Source organism: Erithacus rubecula (genome assembly GCF_903797595.1).
Source record: "Erithacus rubecula genome assembly, chromosome: 4".
In the NCBI taxonomy this organism is placed as follows: Eukaryota; Metazoa; Chordata; class Aves; order Passeriformes; family Muscicapidae; genus Erithacus; species Erithacus rubecula.
The window spans coordinates 43,630,667-43,653,475 of NC_136686.1; the positions used below are offsets into that span (position 1 = coordinate 43,630,667).

At 40.8% G+C, this 22,809-nt stretch overlaps 2 protein-coding genes across 5 annotated transcripts in view; both read right to left on the reverse strand.

The window, feature by feature from the left end:
- The window catches only part of IMMP2L (inner mitochondrial membrane peptidase subunit 2), a 402,416-nt gene extending 395,896 nt beyond the window's left edge, over positions 1 to 6,520 (reverse strand). For 2 of the 3 annotated variants that reach the window (XM_079303728.1, XM_079303730.1), the window contains exon 1: positions 2,286 to 2,417. The gene's annotated coding sequence lies outside the window, so the exon portion shown is untranslated. Of the gene's footprint in view, positions 1 to 2,285; positions 2,418 to 6,484 lie in introns of those variants that run through there. The other variant, XM_079303729.1, reaches the window with a different exon arrangement.
- Positions 6,521 to 17,321: 10,801 nt separating this feature from the next.
- The window catches only part of DOCK4 (dedicator of cytokinesis 4), a 221,593-nt gene continuing 216,105 nt past the window's right edge, over positions 17,322 to 22,809 (reverse strand). For both annotated transcript variants that reach the window (XM_079303581.1, XM_079303580.1), the window contains one exon: positions 17,322 to 20,434. In XM_079303581.1, coding sequence (XP_079159707.1) covers positions 20,009 to 20,434 — 426 coding nt within the window. In that variant the 3' untranslated portion in view covers positions 17,322 to 20,008. The remainder of the gene's footprint in view (positions 20,435 to 22,809) is intronic.

The following is a 22,809-nucleotide window of genomic DNA, read 5'->3' on the forward strand; positions in this document are numbered from 1 at the left end:
CATGTTAGTTGTGGTTATCCAGAATCAAACTTAGGCAAAAAGGACAACAGAAAAAGGGAATATTCAGTTTTCACCAAAATATATAAGTACTCAGAAAAATTCAATAAACAGCCTAAGAATAACAGCACTCAGCTTCAAACACTAATATCAACAGAAACAAATTCTTCTAAAAGGTTTTGCTTTTGCATTAAGAAGAACTAAGTTTCATATGGAACAGGCAAGTTTCTTCTAGCCTAATGGAAATTCAAATGAATAAAAAAAAATTAATAGAAGAAACAAAGTTCTCAGCTATGAATCTTTAAAACATGCCAGTATGCACTGAGTATAGAGACAGAATAATGACTGAAAATAATATTTATTATGGTATGAAAAAATGATGCCAAGAGAAGAACAGAAAACGCTTTTACTATTTGAAAGGTATTTTCCATTTTCAGCATATTTCACAAACATAGCTGGTCCTCCCACTACTGCTCTAAAAGCAGCTTTGGGCACCCTTGTTCTGTCAGGGAAAATTGGGACTGACTCCCCGGTAGAACATTCCCATGAAACCCAGCAGTAAAACCTAATGAGCCACCTACTTACTGTCAACTGTCTGGAGGATAGTAATAAACTAAATGTATAAACTAATACAGAAAATTATGCCTTCAAAAGTAATTGCCTTTATTTTAACAACTCGTGTCTTATCCTTGAACTCTAGAGGTCACTGTGGGACTTGTTAAGAGCAGACCCGGGGTATTCCATCATTCCCCACCATATTGATTTTGACTCTGGGATTTGTGATAACTTCAACTGTCACATAAGTTTCTCAGGTCGCAAGAATAAGCAAAAGAACTAAACAAGCGTAAGGATGTAGATTTCCAGAAACTGCTGAAAGCTGTGGCACCATGGTCAACTTATAAAGATGTCACCACAAAATTACAACTGTGACTGCGAAATCACTATCTTAAAATTATTACTAGCATGCTTAAAATATTATTTTCAGGAATCTGGATATCACCCACTACTATACCATGTGTATAGTTATTTATCACGAGCTCCAGAAGAAAATTTATTTTGGTTACAACATAAAAGTTAAATAAAAGAACACCTAATTTTAAAAGAAAATTAAATTAAAGACTCGTGAAAAATCTTCCAAATACAGTAGTCAAAAACGCTAACTTTTTTTTACAAAATGTATTGTTATAAAGCTGCATATTGGAAAAATCAAGCTTAATTCTGTAGTTTTCTAGAAAAATTATTTAATCTGAAAATCGTCAAGAAATTCTGCACTCTTAGTATATTTTGTTAACAATATTGATTTTCTTCCTAGCTGAACAAGTATGTGTAGCATATGCATTTAGGGGAGAAAAAGCAAATAAAAATGTGCTGGTACAATAAAGTTATTTACAGATATAAAGCAGCTTTGCATTTTCTGGTATCTTGGTGCGCTCAATGAATTCCAGTTCCACAGAACAAGAATGGTAATATTAAAAAAAAATGTAAAACTTCTATAACAGAATATTGGCTAATTAAAAGGTTTTAGAAGGTTTGAGTCTACTTGTTGTTCAGCTGCACTTTTTCTACCTAAGCTTTTTGCTAACTTCCAGGGAAATATGCATTAAAAAAAAAGTAGGAACACCAGAGATATATCTAGGAACTGGATGAACCTCTTCAGCTTCAAGCATTGCAACCTTTGTAAGGAGAACCATTTAACTAAGAACAGATTGTGCGACAAGCACCGCACGTGGAAAATCAGCCACTTTAGGACAGGTTATACCATTATAAATAAACTAACTAAAAAGGGAAAATCGGCAGCAGGGAACGACCGCCTGCCGCACCGCGTCCGACAAACGGAAGAGGCGCACACACAGAGCGGTGCTTCTCGCTATTCACTCTGCGGGCTCTTTTCAATGCAGCCGCTTCCCACGGCAAATAGCTATCGCGGTAATCTGAAGGGCGAAGAAGGGAGGAACCCACACCCGACCGGGGAGCTGAGGCAGCGGCGGCCGCCATTGGTGAGCGGCGCTTCCACCGCCCCACGGGCCCCGCCCCGGCGCATGCGCAGCGCAGCGGGGGCGGGGCGGGGGCGGGGCAGGGGCGGCACCGAGCGCAGCCGCGAGCCCGCGGCCGGGCCCCCTGCGCGGCGCCCGCCTGGCCCCGCCGCCGCACCTGCAGCCCGCTCTGCTCACGCCCGTCCCCGCTCCCTCCTCCACCAGCGCGCTCCCCGGCCCCTTCCCCGCCCCGGCTCCCCGAGCCCGCCCGGCTCCCGAGGCTCCGCCCGGCTCCCGGCCGCTCCCGCCGCTCACCCTTCGCTCCGTTCCGCGGGGGGCGGGCCGCAGCCGGCCCCATCACGTGAGGCGCGGGCGCGGCGCGCGGAGCCCGCGGCGCTGCCGCCTGAGGGGCCGCGGCTGCGGCGCTGCGGGGCCCGGCCGGGCGGCCTGGCGGGCTCAGCGTGCGCCGCGCACAGAGCAGGACAGCCCCTGCACCGGGCATGGCACTCGGCCTGAGCCTGTTTCCGCCCCTGTGGTTGCAGTTTGACTCCCAAAAAACTGAGGATGCTGCATTGCAGTGGCTGTGTTTTCCTTCAGCGAGGATGGAGATTCACATACACTAGGAGTCTACTCTTGCGGCCATTTTTTGCAATTGGACAGCAATAAATCTCTACGGCTATTCATACCTAATACTGGGAGTTCTCAATATTTCAGTACAAAGCTGTTCTGCACTCTGCATATAGTGTAATGCACACAGAAAGGCAGGATTTATTTTTGTTGAGGCAATGACTTCCCCTGGAGCGCAGCAGATTTGCCAGCCGCACCTGCTGCACGCAGAGCTGCCTGCGCTGCTCTGGCTCCATGGATGGAGCCTGGGTTTTCCTGCCTGGTGCACATGGATACACTAGGCTTTGTGTTTTCATTCAGTGGTTAGCTGTTTTTATCAGTTGCCATAACAAGTGCAGTGCAGTATAATCTGAAGAAGGAGGTTTTTCCGTTTTTCCACATGGGTCATGTACCTTCAAGAGTCAATGGGCAAGTTCATGCAGGGAAAATTCATTACAGATTATCACACACATACAAACTATGTCTAGCTCAGGGAGTTTGTGACAAGATGCTGGGAGATACTTCTAGTCAGACCATTGTTGGAAACCAATGTAAGATGACACCTCTGTCTGAGTCCATGCGGTCAAATATTTACAATTTATTACTAAAATGTAATTTTTAAGCTCAAATAAAAAATTACTCATAAATGAATTGATCTTGACTTTGAGGCTGAGCTATGAAAGCATGAATGCATAGTTGTTTTTAATCTGATCTTTTTACAGAGATAAAATATTTCTGTAGTTGTTGAGATAGGAGTCAACTATCTTAGAAGACATTGCAGTAGACTGCTTATTAATAAACTTAATTGGAAGGCCCACTTTAAGACTATTTTTAGTACAAGGTACATGAATTATGTACACAAAATCTATCAAATTTCTTGTTACACTCTGTTCCAAACAACATGCCCAGCCTCGTGTGAACCTTCCAGAAATGCTGCTTTTAATGCTTTGTTTTGTGGGGCTGGGGGGATTTAATGCAATCTTTAACACATTTTAGTATTGTTTGTCTTTAAGATTCTACAGGTAGGTTATCAGTGCATTGTGCAGCAATGAATAGAGGATTTGGCCACTGCTATCCACCATCTCCACTTTCATGTAAAAATTTTACTGTGAAACCTTCACTAATTGTTTACAAATATTGTTGCAAAACACAATATTGTCTTTTTAATTGTAACGTTAGAGAAGCACCTTACGGGGAATGTGCCTCAATGTTTCCATGCACTTGAAACTAACAGTATGAAACAATTTCCTCTAAAACTCTTGAGCTAAAACTTTTCAGATTAAAGATTTTTTCTATAAACCTCTCAAGATCAAATCATGTCTTATCAGTTATCTTCAATTTAAAACCATGTGTGTGCTAAGCAGCTAGCAGGAAATGCCCATTCTTACTCTTTATTTAGTTGTGGGTAAAGTGAAATTTATCAAAGCTAATACTAAAGTTATGACCTGCAAATGATGCATTATCAATGTTTGCACCATTTTATTTTTCTCTTTTTTAGTAAGTATTCCTACTTCAGCTGCACTGGTACCCAAAAGTAAATGACAAGTTTTTTTGCTTTCAACTCTAACAAGGAGGTACTGAAAATATTTTGCTCCTTCTATGCTTTGATGCATCTGTGACTGAAATAAAGAAAAAGCAAACTCTTTTTACCCACCTCTTCAATTACTTTTCAGTTGAGACTACCATTAAAGCATTCTTGGCAATCCAGAAAACTTCTGCACTCCAATACCCATTTAAAAGACTCTCAACAGACTCTCAAACAGCAAGCTTTAAGCTAAAAACACATTTAGTTCCATTTCCTCTAGGTTAATTTTATTTTGCATTTTAAGAGCACAGAAAATCTATGGGAGGTACTCAAGACCTGCTTTGGCTTAAAATCCTTGCAAATACAACTACCTGTAGGGTAATTAAGGCATTTCCATCTTCCTCCATATAGTAAAAGAATGAAAGTTTGAATGGTGCTGAGTGTACTGCTCTGAGGGAGTGCATTTTGGAGCAAAATGCTAGGCTGGAACAAACTGCCTCAGAGCACAGAAAAGGTGCAGTGAAAAAGGGCCCAGGATCAAAATGTCTCATTGCTTAATGGATAATGCAGATGAACACTGTGTATAATCCAGCTGTGGCTTGAAGAACTTGTGGCCCAAGGGTAACAATCAAATGTGTTGCAAAAAAGAGGCCAATAAATCTTAAATTTGCTGTTGTACTGGGAAAAATATTATTGCAGCATCTTCAGTATTGCATTGTTACACATCTCCATTTCATTACATGACTGGGAACCTAACTCCTGCTGCCTTTAACCATCACATACTATTCATGTTATGCCTTATACACACTGAAACACAGTCTGGTCAGAATAAAGATTTTACTTCCAATTGGTCAGGCAAGCCACAGAGCATAAAACTGTCTAGTAACCTATTCATCATGAATAAAAAGAAGAATTAAAACACAAGAAATTTATTCCTAAAATCCTATCATGAGTCAGTGAAAATAGCATAATCTTTGAAGGCCAGAAAATATATCAATATATATCAATAACTTATGATAGGTAAACTGTGTTGGATTCCTCAAGGAACAGTTATTAAACTCACATTTACGCATAGGAAAGAAGAAAACAAACGTGAATTGCAAAGTCAAGGGTCTGTTATCCACATAGGTAAATTCTTGACAGGTTCATGAAAGATTTTTTAGTTCAGATTTGGTAACTACAAAAAAAACCAAAAAAACAAAAAAACCCAAAAAACCAAAAAAACAAAACAATGCTATTACTAGGGGGGAAAAATCTATGTCTATATAATAGACAGCTAAAATTCTTATAACAACTTCTAACATTCACTTCCCTGGTGTTTTGTTCACCCTTCAGTGTTTTCCACATGCCTTTAGATGGTTTGGTTCAGTGTGATAGGAGTTGTTTGTTGGCCCTGCAACTGGCTTTTCTCAACTCCCCAGGTCAGTGTATTTTTAGCTGACCAACAGTGACTTGTTTACAGCCCTAAAGTTTCCAGTGTCATCTTGCGCCTCCTCTCACTCCTGTCATTCCAGCACTGTAATCCCCTGCATTGCATTATTGTGATAAGGGAATAAACATTTCATTCTATCAACTCCTTATTATCACTTATTACTATGTATTATGGTTGTATCCCACCATTACATAAAAATTACCAAAAAGTAAAACAAAGAAACATAGATTATCTCAATTTGAAAGGGACCCAGTCATCACAGGACTACCTAATCTAAAGCATGTGGCTGAGTTGTTTAGATGCCGCTTGAAAACTGGCAGGCTTGTGGCTGTGACCACTTCCCCCAGGGAGCCTGTTCCAGTGATTCCCCTTTCCTTATGTCCAATCTGAACTTCCCCCGATCCAGCTCCATTCCATTTCCTCATGTCCTTGTGCCTAGCACTGGTCACCAGTGTGGCAGTCAGTACATTAGAGAAAAACCTCCTGATCATTATGAGATTATTGTTACAGGTAAGCAAAGTAAAACAGATGCAAGAATGCTAAAGCAAACTCAGCAAAGCCTGACAAGTCCAGAAGATTTGCAAACTCAGTATAAAGTCCATGTTGTGCTGCTGGTCATAGCAATAATGTATTTACTGAGCCTGAGCTACTGATCTGCATGGGTCCTAAGTATTTAGAAATGTGAAAGTAACTCACCCTAATATTAATCATTGCTTGATATTCTTCAATATATTTAATCAATTTAGCATTCAATTCTTCTACGTAATGTGTAAACCCTTATCTCACTTTTAAGTGAAGAACAGAAGTTACAAAGCATAGTAGCAAAAAACAAATGTAGATCAATCATTGTAGATTAATGATTATTAAATGCTTAGCATAAAACTGATAACAGTTCACTATTTCATGCCGCACATTCTTTCAGTACTGTCAGATTTAAAGGCTTAAATTTACCTGTATTGAGTCAGTATTTCTGTGCCGTCCTTTCTCATTACAGAGGCTTTGTTTCTGAATCATTTCTCCTGTACACGCATTTTAAAGGTATATAATTAACTCGCTGCAAGTTGTTAGGTAGTTGATGAAGGGTGAACGAGGCGCTGATTTGTTTTCTTTATTTACATGATTCCCATTATATTCTGATGAGAGCAGGATGTGAAAGCATTTTTACCCTTTGCATTATTCCTTCTTTGTTTCATCAGAGTAAGAAGTGGTTTGTGAAGCCATCTGCAATTCCTCAAATTCCATTAAACATTAGTGTCCAGGGAGGCCTAAATCAAAGGCATAGTAAGTGACACATGAACACAGCATTGCTGTCCCTGACACAAATAACCAGTTTAAGTACTTTTTTTTTCTGACTGTAGCAGTGCATCTGACCACTCTCGGGTTGTTGTTTAATAATATGCTATTTTTGAAGACTTAGGCAATTCAGGAACTGTATCTTGTTTGTTACTCAGTCCACCTCCACCTATTCACTTTTAAGTAGAGGGAATAAAAATTATGTGGGGCAAACCACCCTTCAACCAAGCAGTAGGGAGGGAGACATTTTAAAACATGTTCATTGCTGGGGTCTCACAGAGGCCACCATTGTCTACTTTTGTCAAAGGTGTCTACCCTGGAGTGTTTGTAGCCACCTTTATTTTAACATTGTTTCTAACAAGCTTAATAAATAGCTTTCACCGTGAAAAGTCCATCCTCGTATGCCCGTACCTCTGAAAAACCCTACCCTTAATTATACTGTATTAAGTAAAATCAGCATGAGAGGTTTTCAGTGAGTGGGAGCTGAATTAGAAGTAGGGGAGCAGGTTGTGAGAGCTACCGAGACAGAAACAACTGAAAGAGCAGAGACATGAGAAAATTAAACAGAGACATGCAAGGCGGAGTGTATTGAAATGGCAAATAATAGTCTGGAAGAATTGGTAGGGGACAAGCAAGCGGAAACATAATAGAAAGTGTGGATGCATATGAAAGACAAATGGCAAAAACAAAGAGCCTTTCATAATAGGCAGGAACAATTAAGCTGTGTAATCACAAAATCCTGCTGTGACCGAACTCCTGTGCAATTACTGAATGGACACATACCCCAAGCGCAGCACTTTGAAGAGAATGGCAACACTTTCTGTCTCTTGTTTCCAACTCACCCTCCCACCCCTCAGGCAGCAGCAGCTTGTGCGGTATCTCTGTTTTCTGCAGTAGAGCCGGGTAAGCAGAAGCTCCCTGCAAGCAAACCCAAGGCCGGAGGGGCAGCTGTAATTAGTTCCTAGTCAGCACCATTAGTTCCTAGGGCACCATCAAATCATCCTTCAAAGGTTTCCTTTATTAACACAAATAACTTTGTTGATTTTTTTCTCATCTATTGTTGCTTGAAAAAGTATAATGCATTCTTTACTAATGTATTTAAAATAAGTGTGTGATACAATGTTACAGGAGAATAGTGGGTGTCACTGGCAAGGGGAATTGGCATCTCCATTTCCCTCCATTTAGTATGTATTTTGAGGACCTTATTACAGGTTGTTAGGTCACCATGTTCTGAGCACATCTTGTTTGCTGAAACAATTTTTACTTCTAATAGTATAGCCTGAACTGAGTTTAAATGTTTTTAAAATTACATCAGCACCATCTGAATCCAGAATCTCCAAAGAACAACTAGCTGCAGACTTTTTGAAACCTCCCATGGGAAAAATTCCTTCCAAATACATGAAATTAGAGCCAATAAATGACTAAGACATCAGATGCAGAATTGAGACACTTAAATCCAGAGTTACGGTCCAAACACTACTTGCTCAGCTGTTGTATAACCTTGTGGATAATTCCTCATTTGACCTGCAACTTCTTTGTGAAATCCTTCTTTCTGCAAGCAAAACTTACACATACCTAAATCAGAGCACTGAAAAAATGAGGCTTTTAAATCTGATATGAATTGCCAGAGCATGGCTTATCCCAATGAATCAAGACTGTCAAAACATCTAACTTGTTTTAAAATAGCAGCATTTACAGTACAAGCATCAAATGTAGGGAAGGGGTTTTGATCCCAGTTTCCTCGCTCAAATCTTTGGTTTCTTTCTGAAGCTCAGGAGTTTCTAGGGTTAATCCATACATCCCAGATTGACTCCATGTACAAGAGAGATATTGACTGCTGTTGTAAACATGTGAAAGAAAATGGCAACTTACTCCTGTAATTTACACAGCTCCTTCTTCTTTCAGAGTGTTCAATGCCGATTCTAAAATTTCCTGTTGGACCTCAAGGGTTGAAGACAAAATGAGTCATTTACAAAACCTAATCAGGCTGGCATAAAGTTTAGCTGTGGTACTTTGTAGGAGGCAGTTCTCAACTGTATAGCTTAATTTCTTACCTCTGAGTCATATTCATGTTATTTGGATAGAAATTTTGAGTCATTAAGGAACTCTTTTATAATACATTCAGTCTGAAGGTTAATGTGTTTATATGAGGATACCTGAGATAACAATGATCATATGACTGAGTGGAATTGGGCCTCTTCTTGCCATCTATTCCCTCAGTATCTCTCTACACACACCCCCCACGCACACCAACGCACACATATATATATATGTACCAGTAAAATTTCTGTCTGTAACTTACCCAGCCATTCATCTGTCTGACCACTTTTGTCCACCCAACACACCTTGGTCTGTCCATTCTGTTGGGATTCTGTACCCTGACAGACAAACTCCTTTGTGCCAGCCCCACCTAAGCTACAGAACAGCAACAGGCAAAGGAGGCATGACAGAGTTAAGGCTTTGGCTCACTTGTCACTCTTTGTCTGCTGGTCACACCAATAAAACACACTGTAGTTTTCAGGGGCACATAAATTGGTTAAATCTAATAGGGCCATTTTTTACTATACTGCATTTCAGTTTCCATCTGTTGACCTTGGAGCCACTTACTTGAAACTTGATGTAAGATTTTTCTTTCAATGAGAAAAGGTCTCTTTTTCATTGCATACTTGGTAATTTTAAAACATTTTATAGACTCTTTTTTTTTCAGGTCTTAATCTTGACATTCCTGAATGAACCACTAAAGCTGAAACTCACAAAAACCAGCCTCATCAGGAGGCAAAAGTATGAAATTTAATGGTAGTAATTAGGGAAAGCAATGGAAATTATTCAAAAGCTTTTTCTAGACTTCAGTTACATGTATCCTCTCGCCTGAAGGCATTGCAGCACAGGTGTTTGGGTCTCTCATTAAAATTAATCTCAGTGATAGCATCCCCTTAAAAACAGTCATATTTTTAATTTGCTTATGTTTGTACATTCACAAGTAAGCTTACATGGCTCATTTTCTTTTGCAAAATTCATCTCAGATGTCCATTAAACTTCATACACATTGAAAGACTTTTTAAGGCTTAGCAAAAAATAATTTGGAACTTGAAGATCAAAAGATTGTCATCTGAATAATGTCTACTGGTTAGCATCTTAGAAACCTGTGAAAATGTGTTCAGCTATGACCAGGTGAATTCTTCAGCAACCTGTCAATAAATGGATATAAATCCCTTGCAGGTAAACAAATGTTGTAATATATTCTGGGTTTACATACTTTGGGCTAGCTCTAGTACCAAAAGCAAATCCCTAGCCTTTAGATTTTTGCCTTGTCTCTTTTCCAGCCCAGGAATGCATTGGCCTTATGGAAGCACCCAGGGGCAGCTGATCCTCAGAGTGTCCACTTGTGTCCACTCACATTGTGAGTGTCCTCAGTCAATAGTAAAGCTGCAGGACAGCTGTGGTTGGAGCAGCACCATTGGTAAGGCTTGTGTGCCTCAGTGCACTCAGGTGAAAGAGCCCCAAGTGTCAAATCCTGTGCCAAAGACAGGCACCTGCAGTAGCTCTTTTAATGAGCTGTGTGCTGTGGTACTTTGCTGCTGGTGGTGATGTAGGTGATGCCTTATTCACTGAAATGGTCACCCAGGGAGATAAGCAAGTTGTGAGAGCTGCTCTCTGACTCTGCTTCAGCAGGCAACTTTTAAATGAAAAATGAAATTATCTAGGCAGAATGCAGGCAGGTATGTAATCACAGTGACCTGCTCCCCCCCAGAAACACATGAATTGAATCATGCTGTGTTTGACAATATGGCAAACTGCTGATTGAGTCACCTAAACAGAGAGAGCTGTACAAGGGGAGCCTTACCCTGTGCTGGGAGCCTATTAAGGACAGCATTTTCATGTGCTGGGGAAGCTGTAGATGACAGAGTGCAGCAGAAGTTTTTTCCAATGAGAGCAACCAGCACACCACACATAGAACAACTGAGACAAAACAAGACACATTACAAGACCAAATGCTCTTCATTCTATTGGGTTTGATCTTCATACAGGTTTAACTAGATATCTGTGTCCCAGGCTCACCAACTAATATCTACCACATTTTAAGTATATTATATATAACATTAATACATGCCTACTAACCCAAACGTAATTAACTGTACCTAATATTTAACATAAAATTTGGGAAGGGACTACTACTGCAGGTTTGCCCCACGTTGTGATATGATCTCCACAACCTTAACTACATGATGATAGTCTCAACAATGTGTCTGTACCTGCACCTGTGCCTCCCGTGCCCATGCCATATGTTTATGTCCCCGGTCAATCCCCGCATGTGCCGCTGGCCATGGTGGCGCCGCAGACGCGTGTTGGCCGCGGTTCCGTTGTTGCCCGTGGTTCTGTTATTTACCCGTGGTTCTGTTGTTTGCCCGTGGGTCTGTTATTTACCCGTGGTTCTGTTATTTACCCGTGGTTCCGTTGTTGCCCGTGGTTCTGTTGTTTGCCCGTGGTTCCGTTGTTGCCCGTGGGTCTGTTATTTACCCGTGGGTCTGTTATTTACCCGTGGTTCTGTTGTTGCCCGTGGTTCTGTTGTTGCCCGTGAGTCTGTTATTTACCCGTGGTTCTGTTGTTTGCCCGTGGTTCTGTTGTTGCCCGGAGCTCCCTGCTGCTGGTCGCCCCCAGCAGGGCCAGATGTGGCACACGCTGCAGCGGGGAGCCAGGGAAGCTCTCAGCAAGAAGCGACCGCAGCTGTCGGGCGGCAGCAGCCCTTCAGGGCAGCCCTGTGCTGCCACCAGCGATGCCTCGGAGCTCAGGGACCAGGTCCAGGGCAGGCTGCACCTGCGGCTGAGGTGGTGCTGGTACCTGAAGAGACTGGGACAAACCAGATAAGACGTGTTTTGAAGCATGTCCATACTGTGCTGTGTGCTGCTGGTTGAGTGGTGGAGCAGCAGAACAGAAAGGCTGTGTTAGCATCTGGCACAGCAGCAGGTGCCAACACTTCCGATGGCATAGTGGGGTGAGGGGTCTGGTCTTCCAAAGGGGCAAGACAGAGGAGCTGGGGAAGTGCCCTGGCAGTCCAGCACGGCAGCCTTAGAGCGATCACCTCTCCATCATCACACCTCCAGTGGCCCCCACCCACTGGAGCTGGGACTTGGCCTCACCTTGAGTCTCATTTTGGGGACCCTTCAGGGGTGCTGCATGGATAACTACATGAAAGGTTAAGCTATAGTTTGAAACTTGTCAGCATTATGTCAACAATATATTCATAATATGGTTTAAATAAAATCCCTGTTCTGGTTCAGGTACACTTCTGTCTCCTGCCTCTTTTTGTAGAAACCAAGGTGGAAATCAGGAATAAATCTATAGTTTACAGGGCAAATTCATGTTAATATAGCTGCAATATTTATTCATTTATCTATAATCAGTGTTTCTAGAACAAAGTGTTACAATCCTATGTTTCACAACACAGAGCTAGACCAAAACAGCAAGCTTGCCAGATGTTTTGTCAGCCCAGCACACCTTCACAGAACAGCTTTCCACTCTGCCAGCAGCAGCCACAGCTTTGGTTCCTTTTGTCACCCAACCAAAGCAACTCACCTCAGCAATTATAATTTGCTGATTAGTTTCAGTTATGCAATCACAGCTGAGATTTTGTCAGCCTGTTCTGGAACAGATTTATTAACGATGATCAATTATGACCAGGTGGAATTTCTGACAGATTTTTTTTTTATTGTTGCTTGACAATATATGGGAAGTCTCCCATTAGATAAGTGCAGTTAATGAATTGACCCTGCCATCTGCTGTCATTTCTGCTGCTGCTTCCATGGTTTAGTTCCTGCTCCCAGATCATTCCCTCTCCTTCAGCTCAGTGTGGAATACAGATCTTTCTAATGAGCCCACACAGTGTTGAGGATTTGTCATTCATGCTGTGCCTGGTTTCATGTAGCACAACTGCTGAAAGCTTCACTTGCAAGATGGGCTGGTGTTATCTTCAGTAAAAATAGCATTGAACCAGAAATTGTCTCACTGAGACAATTTGCAAAATCCACCAAGTTTCCCAGTTTTCAAGTAAGTGTAGAGTTGGTGAGAATGATAAATAGCAATTTTGTCTTACAATTTGACATTCTGATTGTTTCTGTGTGCATTACACAGCTGCAGCTAGTTGCAGGTAAGACAATTGTGTGCAATACTGTGACAGCTAGTTATGATACTTAACATCCCTGTACACCACAAGTACATCATTGCAGCAGGAATAAAGACACCAAAGAGAGGACAGCATTCCACGGTTCCCATCCATGTCCATACCTCACCATGCCTGAGGCACATACAGAAGCACACTTCCCACAGCAAGATGGAACTCACCCATTTTTTGTCCTTATGCATAGGTGTGAAGGGTCCACAGTGAACTGAATTTTAGTCTTTGCAGGTATAAGTTTAAGAATTACCTAGAGAATATAGATACTCTTCTCTGGACATGGAACCACAGAATGGCCCATGTTGGAAGGGACTGTAATCACCTGGTTCCAGCCTCCTGTGCTGTGGGCAGGGACACCTTCCACTAGGTCATGTTGCTCTAAGCTTCATCCAACTGGCCTTGAACACTTCCAGGGATGGGGCATCCACTTCTCTGAGAAACCTGTTCCAGTGTCTCATCATCCTCACAGTAAAGAATTTCTTCCTGATAGGTAATCTAAACCTACTTTTTTTCAGTTATGAGCCATTCCCCCTTGTTCATGACCTCTCTGGTGGTACATTGACCAGTCTTTTTTATCTTATTTCTGCTGTCCTACCCTGTCACAAGACTGAAGAAAAACAAACAAAATTATGAAAACCACTTTTTTTGGGTACAAGACAAATGCCGTAATTCAAATCTACACAAACACCATAGAAAATAATTTCCCAGCATTATCTCACACAGAGGGGAAAAACCCAGTAAAGCATGTGGTGAAATACAGTACTTCTCAAAATGCAGAAAATATTCCAGAAGTCAAAATTGATCTTTATGGCCTGAAAACCAATTTTACCTCCTTTTTTCCTCCCTGCTTACTCCCCTGTAGCCTGTGTCTGCATGTTCAAAGTAGCAGGTTATGACTTGCTTTGATTTTGCTTGCTTATCATCATGCAGCTCAGGTTTTACAGCTATGAAAAGTCCACTGAATTATAGCTTCAGGGGGATTGACAAGATGTGCTTTAGTTCTGAGGCAGAACTTGGAGGGGGAGCTGTAGATGCAGGAAAACTCTCCTTGGCAACATAAAAAGCCTCTGTCCAGTGTACACAATCTTCCTTTGCTGAACTTAATGGCCTGAGAAGAGAACAGCACAGTGATATTTTTTTTGCCTCAACTCCTAATACACTAGCTGAAAAAAAGTTGAGTTTATTGATATGTTTTTTCCTTGTAAAGTGTTTTGTGCTCATGTTAGTAAGTTTTAATTTCTTCAGATGGGACCAAATTCATTAGGTATCAGCTGCCTTCAGCCAACTCTTCCTGGGCACATGCCATTTCTAAAAACTTGGTATGATCTTCAGATTAATTTAACTGGGTGTTGTATCACATCCGTGGGTTTACCACAGCACTGTACTTACAAAGGTGAACTGAATATCTCAGAAAGAAGCACAGAGATGAGGCTGCATCAGTCTGCTCCAGCACACTGCAGCAAGCCCTCCTCTCACAATACAAGGCAAAAAGAGACTGGCATGGGAGTTGAGATGGACAGCTGGCTCTCCAGGGCACAGTCAGATTATAAGGACAAGTCATTGCACAAGTTACATCCCTTGAATGTAACGTGGCCCAAAGACCCAGAGGAATGATCTCTGAAATCAACTTAGGCTTGAAGTGTAGATTCAGCATTTCTTCCCTGTCCCTATCCATGCTCAGCAACCCTAAAATAAAATTTACACCTCTACCCTGTGGGTCTACCTGGCATTACTTTCTCCATGAAAAGATGAAGAATCAAGGCAAAGTATTCCCATTTATAGGACATGCTGGGACTGAGCCTCACCCTTTAGCAAAGCCTCTTGGACATTACCTACATCCCACCTCCTGATTTTATAGAAATTAGTTTAGTCCCTGACCTTGAGCTATTGCTCTACCTGTGAACACAAACTCCTATGGGAGTAGGAGGGTTTATGGGTAAACTTCCCCCTCAGCTTTTGTTCCCAAAGCCCTTGCTTAGAGTCCCCCCTGGGAACAGTTGCTGTGCTGCATCCCCTTCAGGCTGTGCTTTTGAAATATTCCCTGCAGGAAAGGCAGAAATAGCTCCTTGCTGATGGTCTTTCTTTTGAAAAGCAAGAGGAAACACTTCAAGGGAAGTCAGTGAGGTCAATAAAAACCAGCAGCAACAGCAGTCTCTCACAAATAAGCAAGAATGTAATGCAGAGATTTTCTGCAGAATTTTCCAGAAGTAAAATGAATTTGAATACACAAATGGATGCATTTCCAAAGGCAAATCAATGATGTAAAACATTTAAATATTTAACCAAAATTTCAGCAGCTTATGAGCTATCAGAAAAACTATTTACTATGGAATTTTGACATTGATTTGCTGTGTAAAATACTGAGATGTTATTTGCAAAATGCACTGCATCAGTTATGCACCATAGGTTAAGAAAATAACTGTTTAGCAGGGAAATATTGGAATATTTTGTAGGGCTTTGCTATTTAGGAACTCTTTGCCTTTGCAGCTCATGACAGTCAGTCTATCCTCTGGCTAGCAATAGCAAAAGAGAAAAGTCCCCACCCCAAGGCGTCTTCAGAGGTCTTTTCAAGACATTTTCAGTATTTCGATTTTTTTCCCCTGAATGTTGAATTTACTTACTACAACACCTATTTAAAATCACAATTCTGAATCCTTGAAATACTAGGAACAAACCACCACCTTCTTTCCTCTCTTTCAATCTGCAAATTAGTGCTGGTATTATGCACTACTTTGTGCATCTTGCTTACAAGTGTGTTTGAGCTGTAGAGCAGGGAAGCAATGAATCCATATACAAATCTTTAGTACAATGTTTCAACCCTCTATTGGTGACCTCTATTATGACCCTCTCTTTTGTCAGGACTTCCAACTTCCCTTCCACTCCCTTCAGCTCAACCAGTAGTTAAGCTGGTATAACATCATGCTCCAAACTAGCCTAAAGAAATATACTTGATGCTTCAGTTTCTGGTAAAATTTCACTTTCTCCCACCATGTTTCCTGGCTGAGTTAAAACACACTTGTGATTAATTGTCAGGCCATCAAGGGTTTTGCCGAAGTTTTATTTGCAGCCCCCCCGCCCCCTCCCTTTTTTTTTTTTCTCCCAGCTGTTGACCTTCTTTTCCCTTCTTCTAAAGCAGTCTTTGGGATGAATATCAGTCATTTAAAGAGGAGTTTTGAACCGTGTCCTTAACAAAAGTTCTAACCTAGGTAAATTTGCCCAGCTGTGCCTGGAAGGCTCATATTGTAGGCTGCATATCCACTGAAGACTGATAGCCCTCAGCCTGTCAAAACAGACACACCAAGTGGTGTTTGTTTTCTTTTGTTGTTTGTTTGTTTGTTTTTGGGTTTTTTTTTTCTGGTTGTTTTTGGGATTTTTTTTTTGCTTAATGTTACCAAACCAATCATTCTATTTTCTTATATGAAGTATATATCAAAAGCTGAATTAAAATGTCAATGAGAAATAAGGTAAAGACAAATTAAATTAATATGAAAGGGGCTTTCTGCCACAGAATCTAATTCAAGGTCAGAATCTCAAGGGATCCAGTGGTGACCATCTTTCCACAATATCTCACCAGATGAGACTTTGCCCTTTGGCCAGCATGTGTCAGGGCTCTGCCTGAATCTTCAGAAATTCCAGCAACCAGCAGAGTTCTGGAGCAAAGATCTGAATCTGTCAGCACCTGGGTTTACTGAGACAATGCTGCTACATGCCTCACTGATCAGTTACATTCAAAACAGGATGCTTTTCATCATTTATACCACAGGCACTGACTCCTGCCTATTGGTATGTTTTTGTTCCATCACTTCTTTCTGCAGGTGCTGTTGGGCAATCAGTGAACAGGAAGAATGGTCAGGCAGGAGGGTCAGGTGCCATTTTTATGCAGAAGATTTTCATGTAGCTATACCCTGTTCTGTGTGAGCAGGGCCATAACTGCACTGCCCTGAAATCTTTACTAAGAAGGGTAATGTCAGCTTTGTGCTTCTTTCAGGACATAGCAATTGGCCTGACACAGCATCTGACCTGGGACATCATAACTGATTTCACTCACACTATGGAGCTCTTATGCCATCATGAGAACCAGTCTGAACTGCATCATTTTGCACCAGTCAGCCAAGGTTGAGGATGTTTCTCTGGCATCCCAGAGACACCACCATCTCAAAAATGGTATTTGAATATAAGATTGTCACCTATTACGCACACATTGGCTGACATTCAAGCTATTGAGAAGTAAGAGCAGCTTGTTCCCATTGGTCTTCCTGTACGAGCTTCTGAATTACTCACCATCATCCAGACAGTGGTAAAATTATATTTATGACTACTGCATAAAATTCCAACAAGACCTTTATTTACATTATGCTTTCAAGCAGTGGGTGTTGCAGCATACATAACAAAATTTCATACTACATTTTTTATAGGTAATCAGGTTGAAAAACTGATCTACAGAATCAATTTGTCAAAACTGGCTAAGCAGAAAATGTGGCAACTCGGCTTAAGAGGACTCTGTCAATTTTACATAATTTTCTATCGCTCAGAGTATTTCTGATGTCCTGGTTGTAAAAACAAAATGCTCATGCAAATTAATTTACAGAGAACTCTCTAGTAAATTTTATGTTCTTCACTTGCTCAGAAGAGCAATGCTCTCCTCACCTTGTCTCACAAAGCAATTACGGGTCCAAATAGGGAGAAAACTTGATCTATCAGGAGATTTTTAACAAAAAAAAGAGCAGGATTTAACAAGTCAAGGAATCAGAACTTTCATTCTGTGGCTAACTGAATTAGAATCTCTCATTCTGTAGAAAACGAGTTGTACTGTAAAGATTAATCAAGTCCTTTTATTTCATACTAACATTATGCAGCAACCAATACAAGTGTCTAGGTAAACAGAGACTTTGTGAAATGTTTTGCTGCAAAGCTGACCAGTAATGCACACAAATGATAAAGTCATCAAGTCTGCTTATTGCCAGAAATAAAAAACCAAAGGCTTCAGGAGCAAGTAACACTGATTCATACTGTACTGTGCTCAAGCACTAGTCAACAAAATCTATTAAACTACATGGGTGGAAATAAAAAAATCAGAGCAGCTTTGTTATCTTACTTGTGACAACTTATTTAAATTTCAGGCATTACTTCTTTATATCAGCATAAATATGTAGCCTTCTACAGGTTTTATGATGTGGTCACAGAAATAAAAATGTTATGGTAGAAAGCAAGAGCTAGTTCAAGGAATTTCAGACTTTGAAATCAGCAAGATACAAAGCTAAAATTCATATGTTCCTTTTCAAGTTATGAATACTTTCACTAAAACATAAATATTTTAACATATATTATTTTTTTTGACATTCAAAATTGTAAAGTCAATATGGCAGAATTATTGTTAAAAGCACATATTTACAAATATTTGTTTTTTTTCCATACATAAAGTATTTGGCATAATTATAACAATCTTACTGCATACACAATTGTTTGCTTCTTTTTCACATAATGGTACACTCCTTATTAAAATTTACCAATTATGTACAAAAATACTTGAACATTTATTATAGAAAACGTCTATAACTAATGTCAACAGCTTGTAACTGCTGAAGGTTTAATTGAGAGAATATAAAAAAGTGGTCACTTTCTTCCAGTTAAACTATCAACAAATCAAACACAGCTAAGATCAACATGAGCTTCCCAACAAAAGAGGGAGAATATTTTTAACAATATGATTCAAAATGCAGATCACACATCTGTTCCCAAGCACATTTAAACAGTCAATAAAAGAAAGAGGATACAAAACATACATACAGAAGGTGCTTTTTCTTTTCCTTCCCCTCCACATTCCTATGTCTTGGCATTAGCTTTCCAGAGCTCTTCAGATGCCAGTCACTAAAATACAACCTAGGGCCAAACACCATTCTCAGCAATAAAGATGATGGTGATGAACTCAAGCTAAAAAGCAAATCAAAATCCTGGCTCCAATGGCACATAAACATACAAGGAACTGTTCAGAATTTTTGCTAGATTTTTACAAAATTATTAATGAACTTTACAATTCACTTTTGAAATGTATGGATTGTAAATGAACCATTTTTATTTTTAAAAATTGGTTCGTGAACTGTCTTGATACTAGTCAGTACTGACTCTTGTACACAAGTTAAATGAACAATTAATTTGTACCTGTTTCATATACAGATTGTATTTTAGGGTGAACTTTCAAGAACAGCAGAGCATTCACTAGAAAACTGTTAGCTTTAAAAAAAAAACAAATCTAAAACAACAACAACAAAAAATACATTAACTGGAAGAACAAAAGCAAATTGCACCTCAAAAAAAAAAAAAAAAAAAAAAAGGATGTGTTTGTGCATACACTAATGGCACAAAATCTTATTAGGATTCATCAAAATGGTGTTGTATGCTGAATGAAATACAGATATTTTTCCATCTTAAAAATAACATAAGCCAAGGGTGTGTTTCAAAAATTCCAAACCACATTCTTACAACAGTCCTCTGCTGTATAACTTGCATTATATCTCAGTTTTGCCACATACATTTGAAATGACCAACCTGTTCATCAGACAAGAGAAACAACTTTCAGTCTACTTGCAGAAACATCCTAGTCTACAGACTACTTTGTTAGAAAGCGTGCATTTATCTCTAGTAATAAAGATCCAATCAGTATATTCTGCATTTCGTAAGAAGCATTCAGTTAACTCAGATGGGAGTTGTAGGGTTTCAGATGTTTTAAAGAAAAATAAAGTACAAATAAAAGCATTTATCAGTATTCACCACCATGAGATTTAAAAAAAAAAAAAATCCTCTCATTCATGCTTCCTATAATATCTGGCAACCTAAATTAGTAATTTCATTTCAAATGTGCAACATAATATTAATAAGCATTTTTGAAATTACTCCAAAGAAAAGGTGGACAAAATATTAAAGTGCCTAACTAAATGAGTTTTACCATTTTTAAAAAATATTATTTCTTAAACAGTAAAGAACGCGTTGCAATTAAATATAAAAGTGGCTTCTCATAGCTGAGAGACTTTGCGGGGCAGAGGCCTGGGCCGGGGCACCTGCTCAGTCCTCCTGCTGCTGTTTTCCAGGTTGCTCGGCCGGAGCAGCTGCGGCTTGGGGGGCAGCGCCGGAGGCTCGGCGGCGGGCGGGATGGAGAGGCTGTGAGGTAGAGGAACGGGGCGCTTCACAGTCCGCTCGTACACGCTGTACGGGGGAGGCGTTTTGCTTTCTTTTCTCACAGGCTCCTCAGAAACGCCGTAGCTTGGGACAGTCACTGCTGGTTCGCTGCCTTGGCTTTCAAAGCCTGATGTTTCTGATGTGCTACATCGGCTGAGCGAAGAGATGCCGCTGCTGTAACTCCCTGACAGCGCCGGGGAGTTGGATATGAGCCCCGAGGAATGATACTCCACTGGAGACGGTGTGAATGATTGCACAGACCCCTGCTCAAAAGAAAGGGCAGAATTTACCCGGCATATAGCAGGGAGAGTGTTTCTGTGCTCAGACTGAAAACATACATAGATACAGTGCATGTAGCTCTCAGCTTTGATAAACAGAAATGGCTGTGTCCCTGTTTAAGAAACTGATAAAAAAACTCATTTCAATAGTGCTTGGGTACACCTTAGATAGTGGTCATGCTGGTAATTAATATAAGTGGAAATAAAACTGTTTTAAAATATCATCTGACTATGATAACACACTGGAAACATCTGGAAGTCTTTAGAATGCACCCTTAGTTTTCCCAGCTGGAAGTGGAATGCATTACCGGGCGCAGGGCATACCTGGGAGTGTCCTGCCCCCTAACGCCAAAGCCCAGCCACTGCTGCCACTGCAGGCTCTCATATCCCAAATTCAGTTCCCAAAGCTTTTCCTCACAGCTTTTAGTGCATTGCTGTGCAGTGAAAAGTGCATTTACATCATGGCATCATTTCTGAGTGTACCACAAAAACAGTGTTGGAGGGGTAACACAAAGCAGGTATCAAGGTGAGAGCCACTGCTGGGTGCCAGCCCCCTTCTCTGCTGATCCTGCTCCCAATTTGGGGCAGCAGCAGAATGGCAGGAGATGAAAGCAGCACCACCTTTCCTCTCCCCCATCTCCCAGGTGTTCCTTAGACGTACAAACACAACATACCACGTGTGCCTCAGGGACAAGGGCCATATGGAGGGCACAGGTGGCCAGAGACTGCACCAGTGACCTCATAGGTCAGTGAGGGATGGTGAGGGACCAGCAGCTGAGGGCCCAAGCAGCAACAACAGTGCTGATGACAAATAAAAGGCATGGACAATAAAGGCCTACCTACAACCATTGAGCAGTTCTACTCCAGTGAAGAAACTTCAACTGAAAACTGTAAGAGGTTAGCCCACACTTTCCAAGCTAAAATTTTTTTGCAACATATCTAATTAGGACTGTATTCATCTGAGACAATCCTGACTTATTGGCCTCAAGCCTCAGACTATAAAAGGGATGGAGAAATCAAAACAAGACAAATTTCTCACTTCCATTCTTATTAGACTGGTTGATGCTCAGTTGCTCCGCTTGAGGTGATAGTGAGCCATGCAACAAAGGATGGGAGTGGAGGAGGAGGAGAGGGACAAGGGTGTACAGAGCTGGCTGCACTGACTTTATGCTGTTGAGATAATTTTAGTTATCCATCTAGGACTGGATCCACAGAGCACTGAAATCAATGGAGAGAAAAAAAAATCTTCATTTACATCAGTGGGTTTTGTGCTAGGATGGTTTTCTCTGGTAGCACACTGTTAGAAGAAAGGCTAAAATCTGAACCTTGGCTGTGGAAAAACAAAGTGAGTTTTATTTAAAGCTCAACACCTGGTGAAGACCCTTCAGACTTTCTCAGGAAACTGTTAAATTACTTTTTTCATGTTCCATTCCTCTTTACATGAGGAAGCTGTAACTGCACTCCTACTCCCAAAACCATCCAGGGTCAAGGTTTTCAAATTTTTTTTGGCTCCAGTTCCAAGAACACTGGACACTTGGATTAAGTTACCATGTATAAGATTTAGGACCTTTGCTTTTGTCATTCAGAACAACAGCAAATATGTAAAAACTCCACTTGGTTCTGATAAAACAATAATAGTCTAGATACCAAAACAGTCTGGAAACTCATGGATGCTCAAAGTGAGATCCAGTAGTTCTCAGAAGTATTTTGGGCCAGCATTCCTCTTCCAAGCAGCAATCCAGACTTTGAAAAATGCTTAGATTCTGTCCAGACCTGTAGAAGCAGAATGCTACAACAAGCTTCAAACATCCCTAAGAAGTGTCAGTATTTTGTCCATTCAGGATGAAAAGGAAGGGTCACTCATCTTTGGATAAGATCCTAATGTTCTAAGGAGCTTCCTAGTAAGCAATTAGGGCAAAACCTGAGATTGCTGCTCACTTCAGCAGAATGGTAATAGGACAGTGGGGCACTCTGATGGCCAGCAGAGTTGCTTTGTGATCAATTTGGATTACTGTGTAGACACAAGTAGAAATGTTACAGGCTTATAGGAAGGCAAACAAGACAATGGGTGTGGACTTGTAATTAGGGACCTTGAGGGGAAAGAAAATACTTTGGAGTGCTGTTCTCCTCTTCAGGAAATGTGTATCTCTGCAGTATTAGTTAGGCATTGGGTTGCTGAGGGTTACTTTGGCAGGGCTGCTTCCCTCTGTCCTTACATCTCAGTGCCTGAAGCACATGCTTCTTTCTATTTGCTCTCTTTCCATGTTGTAGACTCTTGTATTTCTGCCTGCAGAATCATCTCTGCTTCAATGGGGTGGCAGAGGCTATCCTCAAGACCAATGTCTTGCACTCTACCAGCA